This window comes from Sciurus vulgaris, assembly GCF_902686455.1.
Source record: "Sciurus vulgaris genome assembly, chromosome: 8".
Taxonomy (NCBI): domain Eukaryota; kingdom Metazoa; phylum Chordata; class Mammalia; order Rodentia; family Sciuridae; genus Sciurus; species Sciurus vulgaris.
In genome coordinates this window covers 116748598-116766521 of record NC_136468.1, presented here as the reverse complement: position 1 = coordinate 116766521, position 17924 = coordinate 116748598, and the positions used below count along the sequence as shown (strand labels likewise).

The window sequence follows — 17924 nt, the reverse complement described above, 5'->3', positions numbered from 1 at the left end:
CGCCACGCAGCCCAGGCAGGGGCAACGGGTACAGGGACGCCCCCTCCCCACATCCCAGTCTTGTTGCTCCCTCAGGTCACCCAGAAGACCCTACCCCCACGTGTCAGGGTTGGTCCAGGCAGGAGCCTGGGGCTCTCCGCACCTGTTATCCCAATCCTCAACTTGGGGGTGGGGTGGAAGTGGGGGGAGCTTTGGGGCCACCCAGTTCTGGACGGGAAGTCAGGTGGGGGGGCGGGGTGAGGAGCTGTCGCTAGAGAAGGTTCAGCAGGAGAGGGAAGCAGAGGGGGCCTGGCCCCGAAGATGATGGTGTCCCACTGAAGACCTGAGGAACGTCCTTCCAGACTCCAGAGGGTCGCATGCTGGCGCAGAGACCACGGTAGGCTCCCCGGACTGGGCAGGGCTGTGGGGTAGATATCAGCTCCCAAATTTATCCTTAGCATGGGCAAACATCACTTGCTCCCTGGTACTTCAGAGAGTATATGGTGGCCCGTACAGCTCTCCATGCCTCAGTTTAGCCACCGTGTAACAGCGTGGTAAGACACGCCCTGAACCTCTCCTGGAGGATGTCAGGCAAAGCAGGAGAGACCAACTGTGAAGGTTTCATGTGAACACATGAGTGGATAAAGATCATCCACGGGTTCAAGGGCAGAAAGAGTGCTGGCCAGGGAGGCTGAAGGCAGGTCTGAATTCGAAGTTTGGCTTTGTACGATTTTGGCAGGGTCACCTCTCTGGGAGTCTTGGTTCCAGCATTCACAAAGGACCTTCAAGTGTACTTTTCCCAGAGCAACAGAGGCTTCGTTTTCCCTCAGATGGCATCAGAGGGTCCCTTGTCCCATTGGAGGTGCTGCAATGGATCATGGAGTCCCTCATGGGAGGATCCAGGCTGTGAGATCACTTAAAGTCATGCTTTTGACCTTGGGCCAGCGTAGAACTAGACAGCTCTGCACCTTGCTTGCTCAGTAGGATGGGCTCAATTATGGAAGCACCCGCTTCTGGCAGGGAGAAGAGAAAGCCCTAAGTGAAATCTTTGCACACAGCTTTGCAGAGGAGGCTTGGCACGCGTAACTAGAGAGGCTCAATTCTTGCTGTTAGCAGTTCCCAAAGCCTGGGGAGAGGCTTCTAGGATGGCGGGAAACTGTCCTGTTGGTTTATCCCTGGTCTGGATGCTGGGGTCACCTGGCATGCTGAAGCAGGGCAGGGCCTTGGCAGGTCAGCAAGGAGCCTCCCAGTCCCTGCTCTGCAGCTGGGTGTTCCTGGATTTGCTTCCTACTTCTTGCTTGGTGACCTTGGGCAGTTTATTTTCACCCCTCTGGGCCTTGGTTTGCACCTCTGTAAAATGGAGCACATAATCCCCACCTCAAAGAATTGTTGTGAGTGAGACCCTGTGGGAAGGGCCAGTAGGGCCGACAGAGGAGAGCTGTTCCCTCCTCTTCTCCACAGAGCCTTAGCTGGACAGAGTCTCTGTCTCCCTGCCCACCGTGCGTGGTCCTGGTGCCCCCTTGTGGTCGGTCTTCAGGGATTCCCCCCAGGAAGTGCTGAACAGGGCACAGAGCCCCTCCTGGAGCCCCCACCCCTTAGGCCACCTTCCCCTGTATTGCCTGAAGGCCTCTGCCCATCCCCCATTTCAAGCCTCAGGCATTCTGGCTCACTTCCTCAAATCCCCAAATCTTGCCCCACCCAGTCCCTGGAGAGACACTGCCTGAGCAAGGTCTGTGGCTATTGGGGTTGTGGCTTCGGTGCCTGCTGTCCATTGGGCAGTGGGGGGCGCTGCTGCCCACAGCTTGGAGGAGCTTGGACCTGAAGGGAAGGGAATCCTGGTCCTGGCCCTGGCTCTCCCCTGTCCCTGGACCCATCTTTCCAAGTGACCTGGGAGGCCTTCTCTATCTCCTACCACTCCACCCCACAATCCATGCAGTCCTGAGGGTCTTGAGGATCTTTAGATGGCAGGCAGGGCAACTGAGACTTCCAAGAGACTTTTTTTTTTTTGTATCAGGAATTGAACCCAGAAGGGCTTAACCACTGAGCCTCATCCCCAACCCTTTTTATTTTTAAATTTGAGACAGGGTATTGGTAACTTACTCACAGCCTTGCTAAGTTGCTGAGGCTGGCTTTGAACTGGAGATCCTCCTACCTCAGCCTCCTGAGCTGCAGGGATTACAGGTATGCGCCACCACACCTTGCTTCCAGGGGATCTTTTGATGAAATTCTCATAAGCAAATCAGGATTGAAACCCAGGGTTCCTGTTTCCCTGTCTGAGAATCCAAGAGAGGCAGCAGCCTACATATTATAGGGAGAGTCCCCACTAATTTGCTATGTGGCATTGAAAAAGTGACTTCCCTTCTCTAGGTCCCACCTTTAAGATAATGTCAATAATAAAGGTGCATCTTCAGGGCCTGCTGGGCTTTTCAGAGGGGTTATTGCCAACCTCACATGTTGACAGCACTGATTCCCCTTTTGCAGATGTTAAAACAGAGGTCTGAGCAGTGAAGTCTTCTGTGTGAAGAGACACAGCCTATAAGTTGCAGAGCCACAAATGAACCCAAAGTCCAGCTGATTCCAGAGCCCACCTGGCCTCTCCCCTCCACCACGGAGCCTCTTCTCCTCTAACCATTTCCTTTACAAGCAGGGATGCTGAGGCCAGCAGAGGCCATTATAAGCTGTACGCTCCCCGCTAGCTGAGTGGCTTGGGAAAGCAGGTGGGCTCTGCAGAGGCATGTAAGGTGGAGAGCTGCCAGCTATCATCCTCCCTCTGTGAGGGTCCCCTGCCATTAGTTCACTGGCTAGAGTGGACACAGATTTCAACAGCTACGGATTTACAGAGGACAACCCACTGTGACGCCAGGGCCAGGCGTGGGTCCCACCCAAAATGGGAGGAAACGGAAATGGGGTCCAGGGGTGGGGTGGGGTGGAGGCCTGGCTGGGCAGGAGATCAGAGTAGGGTTGTGTCATGGAGCCCCAAAGCTGATAAGCAGCAGAGCCGCCTAGTCCAGGCGGGAGGGACTCCCCAGGGGCGATTTGTCTAAGGGACTCCCCCTGGCCCCTCCTGTCTGGAGCATCGCCTGGCTGCCCACACCACACCCTGTTTCAGCGATTGAACTGAGGTGGGGGCATGGGGCTTTATATACTGTGTGACCCTGGAGAAATCAACTCTCAGCCTCAGTTTCCAAATCTGTCAAATGAGGATGCAAATGCTTCCTGCAGAGAATAGGGCTTAGGACTTGAGGTCTTGGGGGTCTAGTAAGCATTGTAATGATTTGCTTGGGGGACAATAGCTTATCAGGCCTTGAGGGTTTGTGGTGTGCCAGCCTTGTCCTCCAGAAAGTGGGTAAAGCTAAACTGGGAGGTTCCTTGAGGTTTGTTTCACCAAAGGTACAGGGCTGGTGGGAGACAGGCATCATGCAGGTTGCCCAAAAATGTGAAGGGGAGACCTGGCTTTTGTCCTTCTGGCTTCTACCAGTGGCTCCCCCTACCTGCTCCTTTCCCTGATTCAGGGAGTTTGTGTTTTTGTCTCTTCCTAGGGACAAAGATAGTCCAATTCTAGCTGGGTCTCATCCCCTCCACCCTCATTACCTTTTGGGATGGGACCACATTATTCTTTTCATCTTAGCTCCATTACCAGGTCCAAAGCTTGCATCACCCCACCACCTAGCATCCTCTCAGAATATTTCTTTGGGTCATCCTGAGTGCTAAGGGACAGTTTGGGAAGAAGCCACTGCCCTGACATCATCTCTTGGTCCAGTTGTAGTGGCCCCAGTGAGCTTAGTTGGGGGAGGGGAAAGAGAGAAGGCTAGGCCCCACCTCTGTGGCCAGCTACAGCCCCAGTGTGGCCTGGGTCGCTTCCTGTTCTGTTTATTGCCTTGAGTTCAGGAAATCATTGAGTGACACATCCCCTACCCCCTACCCTCGATTATTTAATAGGAGCCATGCTGTGGTCTCTCTCTTTTGGAAAATCCAGTGGGAGAAGGAAGCTGTCAGCTCGGCTCTGACATCAGCGTTGTTCCTGAGCCAAGAGTCAGGGTGGCCGGGTGGGGTGGGGGGGTAGGGGCGGGTGGGGTGGGGAGGAAACCAGCTGCTGGTGGCCCCCGTGACGTGAAGTGAGGCTGCCACGTGGTTCCCAGGGGCGGGAGCTGGATAGTAAGGAGCAAGGATTGCTGGAGACACAGACTGGGGCACATGCACAGGGTCATGCCTGCTGTCCCACCACCCAGCCCTCTTGCTCAGAGACCCACTGTCCCACACTGACTCACTCAGGTGCAGGGTCTCACATGCACATACACACACACACACACCAACAACCACACAGAGGACTCACAAAGCCAGCCAGAGATGTGCATGGTCTTGCTCTCTCCCATCCCACAGGCAAACAACTGCATACACACACACACACACACACCCCTCACACGTGAGCACACATAGGGCACATGTAGCTGAACAGAGACAGGCACAGGCACCAAGGTGCTTACTACACACAAAAATACACAGGTGATGTCCATTCAGTCCCAGTTAGACAGACAGACAGACAGACTCAGGCATGCTCCCAGATCCGAGGGGAGTCCTGAGGCCCATCTCCCAGCCTCAGGGTGCCCCAGAAGGGTGGGCTGTGCAATCCCCCCCAAAAAAGACCAAATGTTCTCTCTGATAAGGGGATGCTGATCCATAGTGGGGGGTGGGTAGGGAACAGTGAAGAAACTTTGGATTGTGCAGAGGGGAGTGAGGGGAGCGGGGGCGGGGGCGCTGGGAAGGACGGTGGATTGAGACGGACTTTATTACCCTGTATACATGTCTGATTACACTACTGGTGTGACAGCACCATGTACAGCCAGAGGAACTGAGTTATGCTCAGTTGGGTACAATGTGTCAAACTGCATTCTACTGTCATGTGTAAGGAATTAGAACAAATTAGAAAATTAAAAAAGAAAAAAAAAAAAAAAAAGGTAGGCTGTGGCCATTCCCTCCTCCTGCGCCCTGCAGTAGGGAAGAAGGCCTCCTTGCAGAGTGAGGGAAGGCCAGTGACTCCCCTGTCCCACCTGTCTCCAGCCAGAGCCCAGGGGTCTGAGGCTGAGAAAGGGAGTGAATGGTGCGAGGGCTGGCTCTGGGGGCTCCTTTATTATGGCACAAGGTGATGCCAAGTCTCCACCCCTACCCAGAGTATCTGCCTTGCCCTGCCCAGTGGCACCTATGGCCCTTCCTGAGCTGGAACAGGTGGCACCTGAGGTGAAAGGCAGCGGCGGCCTCATGCTGCCACCTGCTGAGTGGTTTGGGGCAAGTCATTCAACCCCTCTGGGCCTGGCTTTCATCAATGATACCAGCAACTAGCAAACATTTTTGACTCTGACCCACAGGAAGAAACCCATTGCATACTGCAACCAGAGGGTGAAACACACATACAGACGACAATGGGGCTTGGGGGCAGGCGGGGGGAGTGGTTCACGGAGCAATGCTTGCCTGTGCTCTGGGTGATGCCAAGTAATTTTGCTATTCCGTTTCCTTTTTCAAAGTGCTGGCAGCAACCCTTTAAATTGAATCCATGATTCACTAAGAGGTAAAGACCCACAGTGTGAAAACAGTGCTCCCTACAGCAGCCCACAAGAGTCTAGGGCTGGAGGGTGTAAAAAATGCTTGAAGAGTCTACATGGCCTGACCACGAAATGCTGCAACCAGGGTGGACAAATGAGAGGCCAAAGGCCGAGCCTGGAATGGAACCAGCCCCCATGCAACGCCATGGCCAGGTCTCTGGCCCTGCTGGTGATCAGGGTTCTGTGGGTTGTTGCTTCCCTTGCAATTTCTATCAGAAATGAAGAAAAAAAAAATGCAGTCACTCTGATTCACCTCCAGGGGGTTGATTCTTGACGTAGAACCAGTCGGGAAATGGCAGGGTGATGCTGGGGGCAGCTGGCAGGAGACCAGGTGGCTTCTGGCTTCTCCTTGGCCCTGAGGAGATGTCTCTGCTCCCTGCCAGAGATTTGATGGGGTTAGGCGAGGAGGAAGTAGATCACAGCCTCTGAACCTGGGCTCTCCAGGGCCTCGAGGTGAGGGAAGAATTATATATGTCCCATGCGAAGCTCAATGAACTGACAGGACCTGGGAGCCAACCCCTGTCCCAACTCTCAGTCCCCACCTTTACTGACCTCTGTACCTAGGCCTGACCAAAGTCCTTGACTCAGGCTGGGTAGAAGCCCCTTCTGTGGCCACATGAAATTTTAGTCAGAATGGCTGCCTCATGTTCTGTGCTTTATCTGTGTTTCTTGTCCAGTGTCCCCAGAACAGCCTCAGGAGGCTGGTGCTGTAGCATCCTTGTTTTCAGAGGAGAAACCAGGGTTCAGAGAGGCCAGTGGCCCAGGACCACACAGCCAATATGTGGTGTGGGCAGAATTGGAACTCGGGTCTGCCAGGCTGTAAGCCTCACACCCTTATGCACCTGCCAAGTCAGCACTGGTCGGCTGAAAGCTGACTTCGGAACCAGAGGTGTACGGACAGCTCCAGGATGCTGTGGGGTAGAGTCATTTCCCAAGAACTGAATAATGAGGCACTCTGACCTTTTCTGACACCCGATTGCTTGGACTGTACAAGGAATTCCTGAAATTCTCCCTTCTCCTCTGGCCACCTGTCCCGAGGTCTGGACTTGGAAAACACGTTTGGCCCCTGACTCCCCCAGACCCATCTGATAACTCTATGCTCATCTCCCAGGTGGGAATATCAAAGCAGTGGGCTAAAGCTGGTCTGGATTTTAGAAAACTGAGATCCCAGCCAGGAGCAGGAGTGGGGCTGGCCTGGGCAGTGGGGGTTGTTGGTATCTGGGTCACTGGTCTTGGGGAATTCCCCATGTCCAGAGAGCTGCTTACCTGCTGAGTAATGGCTGTTGGCTGCCCACACAGGATGCCTGACTGAGAGGGTACCTTCCCACCCCACACCCCCTGCCTGTGCACTGCCATGTGGCTCTTTCTCCTGAGTGCCCTGGGGCCCAGGAAAGAGACAGACTGGCAGGCAGGCAGGGGGCTGGTCCCCACCCCCGCATCCCCCCCACAAGGGCTCCACAGGGGGCGACTGGTGATTCAAGCCCCTCTGAGCTGAGCTGTGTCCCCATCCTTCTCGGATGGGGCCTGGGGGTGAATCAGCTCCTGGAGGCGGTGGTCAGGCCAGGTCAGCAGCTGTCCTCAGCTCAGGCCTTGGGGAGACCCAGGGGAAGGAAGAACACTACCATGTCAACTCACTCCCACACCTTGTCCAATCTTTCTAGGGCACCCCTGAAGCGGGATTCTGTAGGATAGAGAAGTAGCCCCTCTCCTATCCGTTTTCTCCCTCAGTCCTGGAATGTGTCCAAGTTTGCTTGTTTGTAGAATGGGGTCAAGGATCCCTCCTTCAAATGGAGGTCAGCATGATCCGTGCTGCCACATAGAAGTCTTGCTGGGTGACAGGAGCCACACTGAGCCCTGGGCCCTTCTAGCAAATCCACTATATAGGTACATCATTCCCATTTTACAGATAAAGAAACTGAGGTCAGATAGTGGCCACTTCTCCAAAGTCGCACAGCTCATAACTGGCAGAGTCAAACCTCCAGCTTGATTCTGAATGAGGTCAAAGTCCATACTTCAAGCCACCAGACTTCTGTACCTACCTTCATGAGAGATTTGGCATGGACAGCTTTTGGAAAGTGGAAAATGCTTTCAAAATGACTTGGCAGCTATTGTAGAATAACACCAAGATGGGCACCATAAGGAATCCAAACAAGTAGCAGACCTTATCCAAGCCCTCTAGGACTGAGGAATAAGATGGGTGTTGACTGAAACAAGAGTGGGCAGGACGAAGCCAACAGAGCCCCTCAGGAGTGTGGGAGGCCAGGGAGGCTTCCCAAAGGAAGCCCCTCACTCCCCTCACAGTGTGAGGTGCCCCTGGGATTGCTCTGGCCTGCAAGTCAGAGGCCTGGGGTCCACACCAGCCTCTACTGTTCATTCTTTGTGTGGCCTTGAACAAGACTTCACTTCCTGAGCCTCAGTTTCTCCATGTGAAAAATAAGCAGCTGTGGCATTCTCAGAGGGACTTGTGGTGTGGGGTAATCAACAGAAAAGGAGAGGCTGATAGGCCATATGTGCCAAAGTGCACACAAGACAGAGCCCTGAGGGGTGCTGGGAAGGCCCCCTGGCCATCCCATGTGCTCACTTCCTGGAGAGAGGACATAGCCACCTGGAGACAGCACCCCTGGGTCCTAGCCTGTCAACCCCCTACCTAGGTTCTTGGGGTCTCCATATGGCCTCCAGCTGTCCCTCTTGCCCTGAGGCCTGTCAAATCCCCAGCAGGCCCATTTTGCAGGAGCAGGACAGGCAGCGGATGAAGTCACAGCTGGAAGGGGCTGGGCTGGGGCTGCCACTCTAGGGTGGGGCCCAGGGTCACAACCCTGGGAGCAGGCAGCCAAGAAGGGAGGATGCCTTCTGTGAGGGAGCAGAGGGGAACACACACACGCGCGCGCGCCTGCACACGCACACACACACACACACGCGCACACACACACACACAGAATAGAGAGGGAGGGAAGAAAACAAACTCCGGCTGCAGCCACGTTGCAGGCGGACACTCGGCTCCGAGACCCTGTCAGGCCTTCTTTCCAGAGGTCCAGCACAGGTGGTGCCCAGACATGGACAGGAGGGGGAGGCTGGACCTGGGGCACCGAGGGTCCCAGAGAACTTGGGGAGCACGAACTAAGTCAGGTACTGTGAGAGGGGAGACTGAGGCACGGGAAAGAGACTGCCAGAGCTGGGATTAAATGGCCCGTGTCAGTGACTTCTAGACCCACTTCCTGCTTTCTGTGGGGTGGGGCTGAGACTAAATGGAGAATGGAGTGGATTGTAAGGCTGATGGGGGTCTGGGGAGCCAGAGAGCAGTGCAAGACCCAGAAGACCATGGAAAGGACGTAGGGGAGAGCCCAGGGCAGGGGGTGGATGGGGCAGCAGCCTTTAGAAATACCAGAGCACCTAGTAAGAAGCTTGGGTGGGACTCAGAGGATTTATAGACAGGGGCCACAATGGGGCCCTGGTCAAATAGGTTTGGGGTCCAGGTTAAGTGAGCCAGGCTGTGAGGTGACAGGCATCTAGGGGATGTAAGGATGGGACAAGTGGCTAATCCAGAGTTCATGCTCTGAGTAGTCAGGTCCTAATTGAGAGTCTGGGGTAGGGGAAAGGGGGTTAACTTGGAGTATCCTGGGATGTGGAGTTGCTGAGCCAGGCAGGTGGGTGAGGGTGTACACCTATCTCAGAGCACCATGTGAGACCCTCCACAGCACCCCATGGAAGAAACAAGGTGTGTTGGGGGGTTGCAGGGAAAAGGAAAGGGAAAAAGAGAGCCATTCTCTGCTCTATAGCCCCCTTCCTGTTGGGAAGTACTAGCTGGGATGGGCAGTTTTATCACTCCACTCAACGCCCTGCCAGGAGACCACGGGGGAGCAGGAGCTTGGATACGGCAGGGCGTGTGTGAAGGAGGGGGGCCGGTAGCAAGCATGAGGGCTCGTTCTGGCACGATGAGGGAGGAGCTGGGCAGGTCCGGGATGTGGCAAGAGGCAGGAGCTGGGGGCATGGAGGATGGGTAAAGGGGCAGGCAGAGGTGGCAGGGGCCAGGCAAGGCTGTGAGTGCCCTGGCAGTGGAAAACCAATCTGTTCACCAAGATCTTGGGTCAGGGTCTGGTGGGAGGGTTGGGATGGGATACCCAGGGGAATGAGATGTCTTCTGATACAGGGGGACCTGGACACTTGGGGGACGGCATGGCCTTAGATGTATGGTATGTGGTCTGGCCCAAACTCACCTCATTTTTGTTTTTACTGCTCTTTATAGAGGCATCCCTGTGCTCGTTTCCCCCTGGTTCCCACTGTTCCTTACTGCCCCTCACTCATATGCCAATCTGTCTAGCTACTGCAGATGCCAGAACTTGGAGCCCTATCTTAGAGACCAGAAGCATCTTTTGGAAGCCACCATCATTCTCTGAGCTAGAGCTCCAGGGAGCTTTCAAGGAGGGACATGGAGCCCCTGGGTATTTCTCCATTTCCCCAGCCATTCCTCAGAATCCTGAGGAGGAAGCTGGGGTCTGATTTTGCCAAGCCATCCTTGGTCTCTGCTTCAGGTGTCCCTTTCAGAATAGAAATGCTGAACCACTTTCGCAGAAGCTTCTCCCTAGACTGTCCCCAAAAAACCAAGTCACAGCCACCCCCATCCCCATGTCTTCCGAGCTGGTTTCCTAGCCTCAACCGTACCGGTAGTCAGCAGAGAAGGCATAGCTGATGACCATCAGGGGGACTGATCCTTGGGACCCTGGGCAACATGTTCCCTTTGAGCACCTCTTTGCCCAGTGGCAATGGGCAGGTTGGAGAAGGTCACAGCATAGGTGGCTTCCAGCACTCACATTTCCGCCTTATACTGTCTAAAGTCCAAGCCCGGCCCCAGCCCCTCTTCCTGGAACCTCCTTCACTGCCAAGTCCCAGCCTGCCTCCTCCCACTGCCCCCAAAGCCCCCCAACAAGGGGGCCACAGGTGCCAGCCGCCATCTGCTAGTCCAGTTTCTTGACACTTCCCCAAACCCAGGTGAGTCGGGGTTGTCTGGGGTGCCCATTGCCTGGGGACCACCACTGACTGGGCCTGGGGGGTCCCTTCCCCACCAGTCCCACCTTCAAAAACGCCCAGGGCAAACCACTCAGGAAAACCGCAAGGCGTTTTGTCGACGACTTCATTATAATTTTATCAATCAAATTCTTAGAAGAGGGAAAAAAAAATCTGTTCTCCCCCCCACTAGTCCCCCCCTCCTTCACTCTCACTTTTCTTCCATTCATAATTTCCTATGATGCACCTCAAACAACTTCCTGGACTGGGGATACCGGCTAAATATAGCTGTTTCTGTCTTACAACACAGGCTCCAGTATATAAATCAGGCAAATTCCCCATTTGAGCATGAACCTTTGAAAACGGCCGGCATCTAAGGTCTCCTCCAAGGCCCCTGGAGTCCAGCCCATAATGAAGGTCTTGGCCGCAGGTAAATCCACCCGCCCCACGCGGGCTTCCGCGTCCCCGCTGAGGGCGCGGCGGCAACTTTGGGACGCTTGGCGAGCACTAGCGGGACACCCGCCCGCCGCAGACACTCGGACACTTGGGGCGCCCGCGCAGCCGGCCCGGCCCGCCGGAGGCGCTGGGTGGCGGCCGGGAGCGAGCGTAGCACATGGTCTGGGCACCGTGCGCCCAGCCCGCCCGGGCCAGCAGGTTGGCAGCAAGAGAGGGGGCCCGCCGCAGCCTTCCTCCTCCGCCTCCTCCTCCTCGCTCCACCACTCTCCGGTGCTGCTTTTCCTTCTCTGCCTTCTCCGGGACTCACCCTCCCTCTTTCTTTTTCTTTCTTTCTTTCCGCTTTCTCTTTTCCAACCGCGTCCCGGGCTGCACCCTGGGAGGGGCTCAGGCAGCCGAGCAGCTTGCAAACTCCGGCCCGGGACGGGAGCAGGTGCCTCCTTCACCTACTAGTGCCTGGAAAGCCTGTGGTCTGCGCTAGGTGAGATAGGGGTATGGAGCCCCCGAGCCATCCCGGGATCGCAATACTGCCTGGGGATGCTGGGAGGAACTGGGGGCTCAAGAGAAGTGAACCTGAGGTTCCACGGTCCCTCGTGTCCCTGCAGAGGGGATCCGAGCAGGAGGTCGGCAGACACTCAGGTCGGCCACCCTCAGGTGCCTTATGCTGGGTCCTGGAATCGCGGGTCTGAGGGTTTCTGAGGGTGAAGTGGGGGCAGGAGCCCGGCGGGGGGGAGGGTGATCCGGGACAGGCCCGGACAGCTCCCAGATCTCCTGGCACCTTTCGCTTTCCTTCCTCCCCGCCCACCCCGCTGCTGCCTGCGACCTTTTCCCTTTTCTCTTTCCTGGTTGCACCATTTCCTTTCCCTCCCCAAGCCAGGTGGGGGGATGTGGTCTTTGCCCTAATCCAGAGCCAGGGGCAAGGGACAGCGGACACAAGGGGAGAGTGTGATGAGTGGGAGCTATAAGGGGTGGCGGGCGGATTTTTAGTTTGGTGGTGGAGGGCGGGGATGGAGAAGAGGGTCCTGAGAGGGGAGTGGTCACAATGGGGAAGTACAGAGATGGAGGAGATGAGGGGAGGATAGTAGAATTAGGGAGATTTGGTTCAGGGGGCTAGAATCAAGCTGCAGGTTTGAGAAGAAGGTCAATAGAAGTCCCCAGGGGTTTGGAAGGTTTGGACTGTAATGGACCAGTGAGCATGGTAGAACACTAGGATCGGGACCTTCTGGGAGATGGGACAATAGAGGCCTCCTTGCACCTGCTGGACCTGGGAAGTGATGACTTCCAGCCAGAGGACCAGGAGGCCTGGGACCTTTGCTTTCCTGAAGGAGAGGGGCCAGATGTTTGAGTGTCCCCTGGACCCAGCTTCCAGCTGGTGTGGACAGCTACTGTCTTGCCTCCTGCTCCTTCACTCAATCCAGTGAGTGTGAGATGCTTGGTGAGTGTCAATGAGACACTTTCCTGCCACAGACACTTGGAAACCCAGGAAGAGAAAAGAAAGCTGAGAGATGCTGAGGTGATCATCTGAAAACAGGGAAACAGAGAAACAGATGCAGCAACACAGTGAAAACTAGACATGGTCAAGCCTTTGCCCAAACTCCATCCAATGTGCCACGAACCCCAAAGCCACCCTAACCTCCCTCTGTTCATCACATCTTTTTGCCTGTTACCAGGAGTCATACCCCTGCTGCTGGTTCTGCACTGGAAACACGGGGCAGGGAGCCCCCTTCCCATCACTCCTGTCAATGCCACCTGTGCCACACGCCACCCATGTCACAGCAACCTCATGAATCAGATCAGGAACCAACTGTTGCAGCTCAATGGCAGTGCCAATGCCCTCTTTATTCTCTATGTAAGTTACCCCTTCCCCTCCAGGATACCAAGGAAGAAGAGAGGGTGGGGAAAGAGGGGATTTGCAAATATCAGCAGAGGCCGTTCTGACCTGGGCTGGAGGGAACCCTTTTGGAGTTAGAAGGAGTCAAGCGGAAGGGACTTGGTTAAACCATGCCCAGACTCCCTCCACTTCCTTCCTACCCCCACAGACTAGTCTCTGAGACTGGAAGTTGCTTTTCTGAGGTGGCCAGTTAGTGAGAGGCAGAGATGGGGGCCTCTGCTACATGGAGCAAGAGGCCAAGGAAGAGAGACTGAGAGGGATAAAGCAGTGAATGCACAGGGAGGTACCATGGAGAAAAGGAGCTGTGTGTAACTGGAGGAAATACCCAGGAAGGGGGCGAGTGGGGTGGGTGAAAGTGCAAGTGTGTGTGGTGTACCAACTGAGGTGACACTTAGGAGATGCTGCATTTTCACTTATTTTCCCACGTGGTCATGGTGATGGTGATGACAGCTGCCTGTACGATCTAGTCCTGGGCTGTTAGCAAGTGTGTTCACACTTATGATTACTTCTAGCTCTCATGACAGTTCTAGATGCTGACAAGACAAGGAGCTGGGTCCCCATGCCATAGGTGGAGAAACTGAGGCTTAAAAGTGTGTCCCGAGGATTGGTGGCAGGGCTGGAACATCAACCCCTCACTCCCACATCACCTCTCCTCTGCTCTTCTGCTTCTCAGTACACAGCCCAGGGGGAGCCATTTCCCAACAACTTGGACAAGTTGTGTGCCCCCAACGTGACGGACTTCCCACCCTTCCATGCCAATGGCACCGAGAAGGCCAAGCTGGTGGAGCTGTACCGCATCATTGCATACCTTGGCACTTCCCTGGGCAACATCACCCGGGACCAGAAGCTCCTGAACCCCAATGCCCTCAGTCTCCATAGCAAGCTCAATGCTACTGCAGACATCATGCGGGGCCTCCTCAGCAATGTGCTATGTCGCCTGTGCAGCAAGTACCATGTGGCCCATGTGGACGTGACCTATGGCCCTGACACCTCGGGGAAGGATGTCTTCCAGAAGAAGAAGCTTGGCTGTCAGCTCCTGGGGAAGTATAAGCAGGTTATTGGAGTGGTGGCCCAGGCCTTCTAGAAAGGAGGTTTTGAAGTGTGCCATGAACTGTGGGGGTCTCAGGAGCAGGATCCAGTTGTGGGATTCTCCAAGTGTGGCTGAGACCTAGAGCATCATTAAACCCAAATAGTGGGCTGCTGGCAGCCCAGTTGGGTGGGCTGTGATGGGGCAGCACAGAGTCAAAACTTTCATAGGCAGCCTCTATTCAAAGCCCACCAGAAGGACATGCCCCTTCCTCTGGGAGATGGTAACCAGGACTGGGGAAGTGTGGGCAAGATTTCTGCCCTCATTTGTCCCCTCTGCCCCTTGCTTGCATTATGCAGTGAGCAAACTGCATGAGTTTTCTGACCAGAAGGAGCTGGGGGAGTTGTTCGGTTCCCTGGTGGAATGACCACTGTCTGTGCCTTTGTGGTCCCTTTGGTAGGCTTTGAAAGGCTTGGTTGGGACTCAGGTGGGCCAGAGGGACTGGGATCTAAAAGGGCTCCTTGTACCCTAGAAATAGATGGAAGATAGAGAAGGGGCTCTTGGGTGGGATGCTGTCTTCTCTTGAGGATGGTTGGAGATCTCAGGCCTACATATTGTTAGGTGGAAGGTTCCAGAAGGTTGCTGGTGTTCCGTGTCTTAGGATGACAGTGAGGCCAACATCAGGCCCAGGAAGGAAGAGGCTGGAAGGAGGAGAGGCCCCAGAAGCCTTGATGGCTTTTCTTTTCTCCTCTGCATTCTTCTCCTACTGTCTGGTGTGACCAGGATTTGGGGGCTAGACCTGAAGGTGGGGTGTGTGGAGGTGGGCAGGGGCAGGGGCAGGTTGTGAAGTTAGGTGAGGAGGTTCAGAGGCAATCCAGAATCTTCCTTCTGGGGAAGAGTCCATAAGGGAGGGGACAGGTAGCTCAGAGTAGCAGCTCACATCTGAGGTCCTTAGGGGCCATGTGAGGTCACACAAAGGTACTTGAGGGGGACCAGAGGCCAACTCAGGTCCCTATAGCAAGGGCAGCAGACTTGAGGTCAGGGTCTCAGGGATGCCTGAGATCCAAGAGTGCTGTGTGTCTGACCCAGCTTGATTACCTATTTATTATGATATCCTATTTATGTTAACTTATTGGTGCTTTAAATGGCAAAGTCAATTCCCTTTCCTTGCTCCTTACCCAGCAGAAATAACACAGTGGATCCTTACACAGGAGCCAGGGCTAGGCTTCACTTAGTGGAGCCGGTGGAAACTGATGATGTTACAAGTGGAATAAGCCTTACGGGTGAAGCTCAGAGGAGGGTCAGGATCTGAGAGAACTGGCCAGCTGTCCTTCCCCACTCTGACTTCCTTTGGGGGTGGGTGTCAGGGTCCAGGCGGCAGAGCCTGGGCCAGTTTGTGGAGTGGCCTGGTGCTTTTTCTTTTCTTGGCTTCAGGGGCTTCTGCATATTGTGCTCTGGCGCCCCCTGGAATCATGCTGCAAGGGGTACCATTCATGGTCTACCCTGAGTTAGTAGACATGGCAGCCCTGTTTCATGACCTGTTACTGATTCCTTGTCCTCATCAATGAGCAGTTGAGGGCACCTGGAGCAATTCTGACCCAGCATGCAGCATGCTCCCACACAGTGGGGAAACTCCTCTGGTGGCCTGAACACCCACAGAGGGCGCACAGAGGAAGCCAGGGCAGTGTCGGGATTGCTCAGCTGCCCTGTGCTCCAGAGACAGGGAAAGCCAGGCCCAAGACGCCTGGGATGCAGACCAGGAAGCTGTGGTCCCTGGTGCCCCGCCTCCCTCCACTCCCACCCATGTCTGGGCTCCCAGGCAGGGAACCCGATCTGATCTCTTCCTTTGTGCTGAGGCCAGGCAAGCTGAGAAACGCCCTCCGGTCTGGGAGTAGGGGAGAGAGAGAGGCAGCCAAGCTGGGCAGCTGTTGAGAGCAGCCTTCTGGCTGCTTCTCAAACCCCTCGCGGCAGTGATCCTAGCAGTTCAGCCACAGGATTACGGTACTGATGATGGTATTTCACATCACTTTGCACCTTTCTCTGTTGTTCTCTAAGCACTTTACCCGGATGGCAAGTGGGCAGACAGCAGGCAGGCTCTGAAACCTGGGGTGGGGAAGGCTAGGAGTCATCCATCCCAATGGCTAGGCTAAGATGTGGCGGCGTGTGGCCGAGGACACCACAGCAGCTGCATCTTTTTCTATCTGTTTGAATGTGGGTCACACCCTTGTCCAGGATCGCAGCCTGCTACCCTCCTATCTGTCTGCTCCATCGGACTCAGGACTGGCTGCATTTCTCCAAGGTTAGCTGTAAGAAAGACAACTTGTCTGAAAGCCAGAATGGATGATTCTGTAGCCCGGAGCCTGGGGCTGGCTGGATCTTGCCATCATCTTGTTTCCCTGTGGACACGGATTCCCTGGGCTGGGCCCACCTGGCAGCCTCTGAGGGCTCAGGAACCAAGATATTCTCCTCCTCCCTGCCTGCACAGCCCTTGGCTCCATGACGCTCTGCCCCGCCTGGACTCTGCCCTGAAGGACTGATTCTCAATGCTCTTTCTAGATTCGACTCCAGCAGGTTGGCGCCCACTTTGCACAGCAGCACTGAATTGTGGAGGCTTTCTGTGAAAAAGCTTTGGGGACAGGAAATTGTGCATTTTGGCATTTTTCATCTGTGGGTGTTGACCACCAACTGGCGTGATGGGCTGGGTGCCTGGGCCGAGGAGGAGAGATGGGTCATCTGTAGAGGACAGGGTAGGAGAGTCATTTTGCATTTTATTAAGAGAGATGTATTGGAAACCTTATTTATTATTTAAAGATTTAAACCAAGACAGCACTGCTAGTTTACTTGTCTCTTCTCCTTATCCTCCTCATCTTCCTCCTTGACTGAAGCAGTCCAGCTCTGCTTTGCTGGCTCTCCAGAGCAGACACAGCATATGGAATTGGAGCCCTAGAATCCAGCACGGTAGCAGTCAGGTAGCAATTGTCTTCCAACGGTACAGATGTTCCTATGTTAAAATAATCTCTAACCCCCCACCCCGCCCCAATCCTGGTACCTGGGCTTCCATCTCTCATCCGCATTGCTAGCTCAGTAGGCCCCATGGGGCCTCAGATGTTTCCCTCCTTCCTTTCCATTGGAAAGGACTTGGCCTTGGGCAACAAATTCCTCTTTGATGAATGTACCCTGTGGGAATGTTTCATACTGACAGATTATTTTTATTTATTCAATGTCATATTTAAAATATTTATTTTTTATACTGAAGGAATACTTTTTTTTTTTTTAAGAAAAAAGAGAAATGAATAAAGAATCTGTTCTTGGCAAGCCCTATGGAGTGTACTGATGTGGGGAGACAAGGCTGGAGGGACGGGAATGGGCCCTGTTCTTGTCACAGCAGGGTGGGACTCGGCTGGATTAAGGACGGGAGGGTGGGAAAAGGTGTGTGTGTGTGGCGGGGCACCTTTACTGGGCAAGGGTGCTGGTAAGTAAGTGGAATTTTGGCCTTGGCAAAACAAGGTAGATTATGTCCAGATCATGGGGTGCCACCAAAGAGAGGGTTGGATTGTTCATATGTGGGGAAGTGTGTTATTTGGCCATCTACTAAACTTTCACAGAAAACTTATTTCTTCCTATCCAACTGAGGAGGAAACAGACTCAGAGAGATGAGAATATATGCCCAAGGGCATCTAAAGTGTTTAGGGCCACTTAGGGCCATCCTTCAGTTGTAAACCTCATGTTCCTTCCCCTACATGGAACCTCAGGGACTTAGAAGGCACCCCCACTGCCCAGGTTTCTGTTGTTCAGGAGTGGTCCAATGACTATCCAATGGGACATAATGGGCTCAGGAGACCTCCTGGAATCACCCAGAACACCGGGGCCAGTCTGGCTGACCTGCTCCGCTTGATGTTTTTTTTGTCAGACTTCTCTGGGCCTGAGTAACTCCCAGAGTGACCCTGCTGTCCTTCCTTCTGCCTCACACTTGGGG

At 54.6% G+C, this 17924-nt stretch overlaps 1 protein-coding gene across 8 annotated transcripts; it reads left to right on the top strand.

Moving 5' to 3' along the window:
* The first annotated feature begins 242 nt into the window (after positions 1–242).
* Positions 243–17263, top strand: LIF (LIF interleukin 6 family cytokine). Of its 8 annotated transcripts, none has more exons than XM_079150797.1 (4): positions 243–376; positions 10888–11007; positions 12701–12879; positions 13595–17263. In XM_079150797.1, the coding sequence occupies exons 2-4, from the start codon at positions 10989–10991 to the stop codon at positions 14003–14005; spliced, it is 609 nt and encodes a 202-aa protein (XP_079006923.1). In that variant the 5' UTR covers positions 243–376; positions 10888–10988; the 3' UTR covers positions 14006–17263. The 8 variants fall into 8 exon arrangements, with proteins under 8 accessions (XP_079006923.1, XP_079006928.1, XP_079006925.1 ...); XM_079150799.1 differs by lacking the exon at positions 243–376 and adding an exon at positions 8548–8702; XM_079150800.1 differs by lacking the exon at positions 243–376 and adding an exon at positions 10545–10562.
* The last annotated feature ends 661 nt before the right edge of the window (positions 17264–17924 follow it).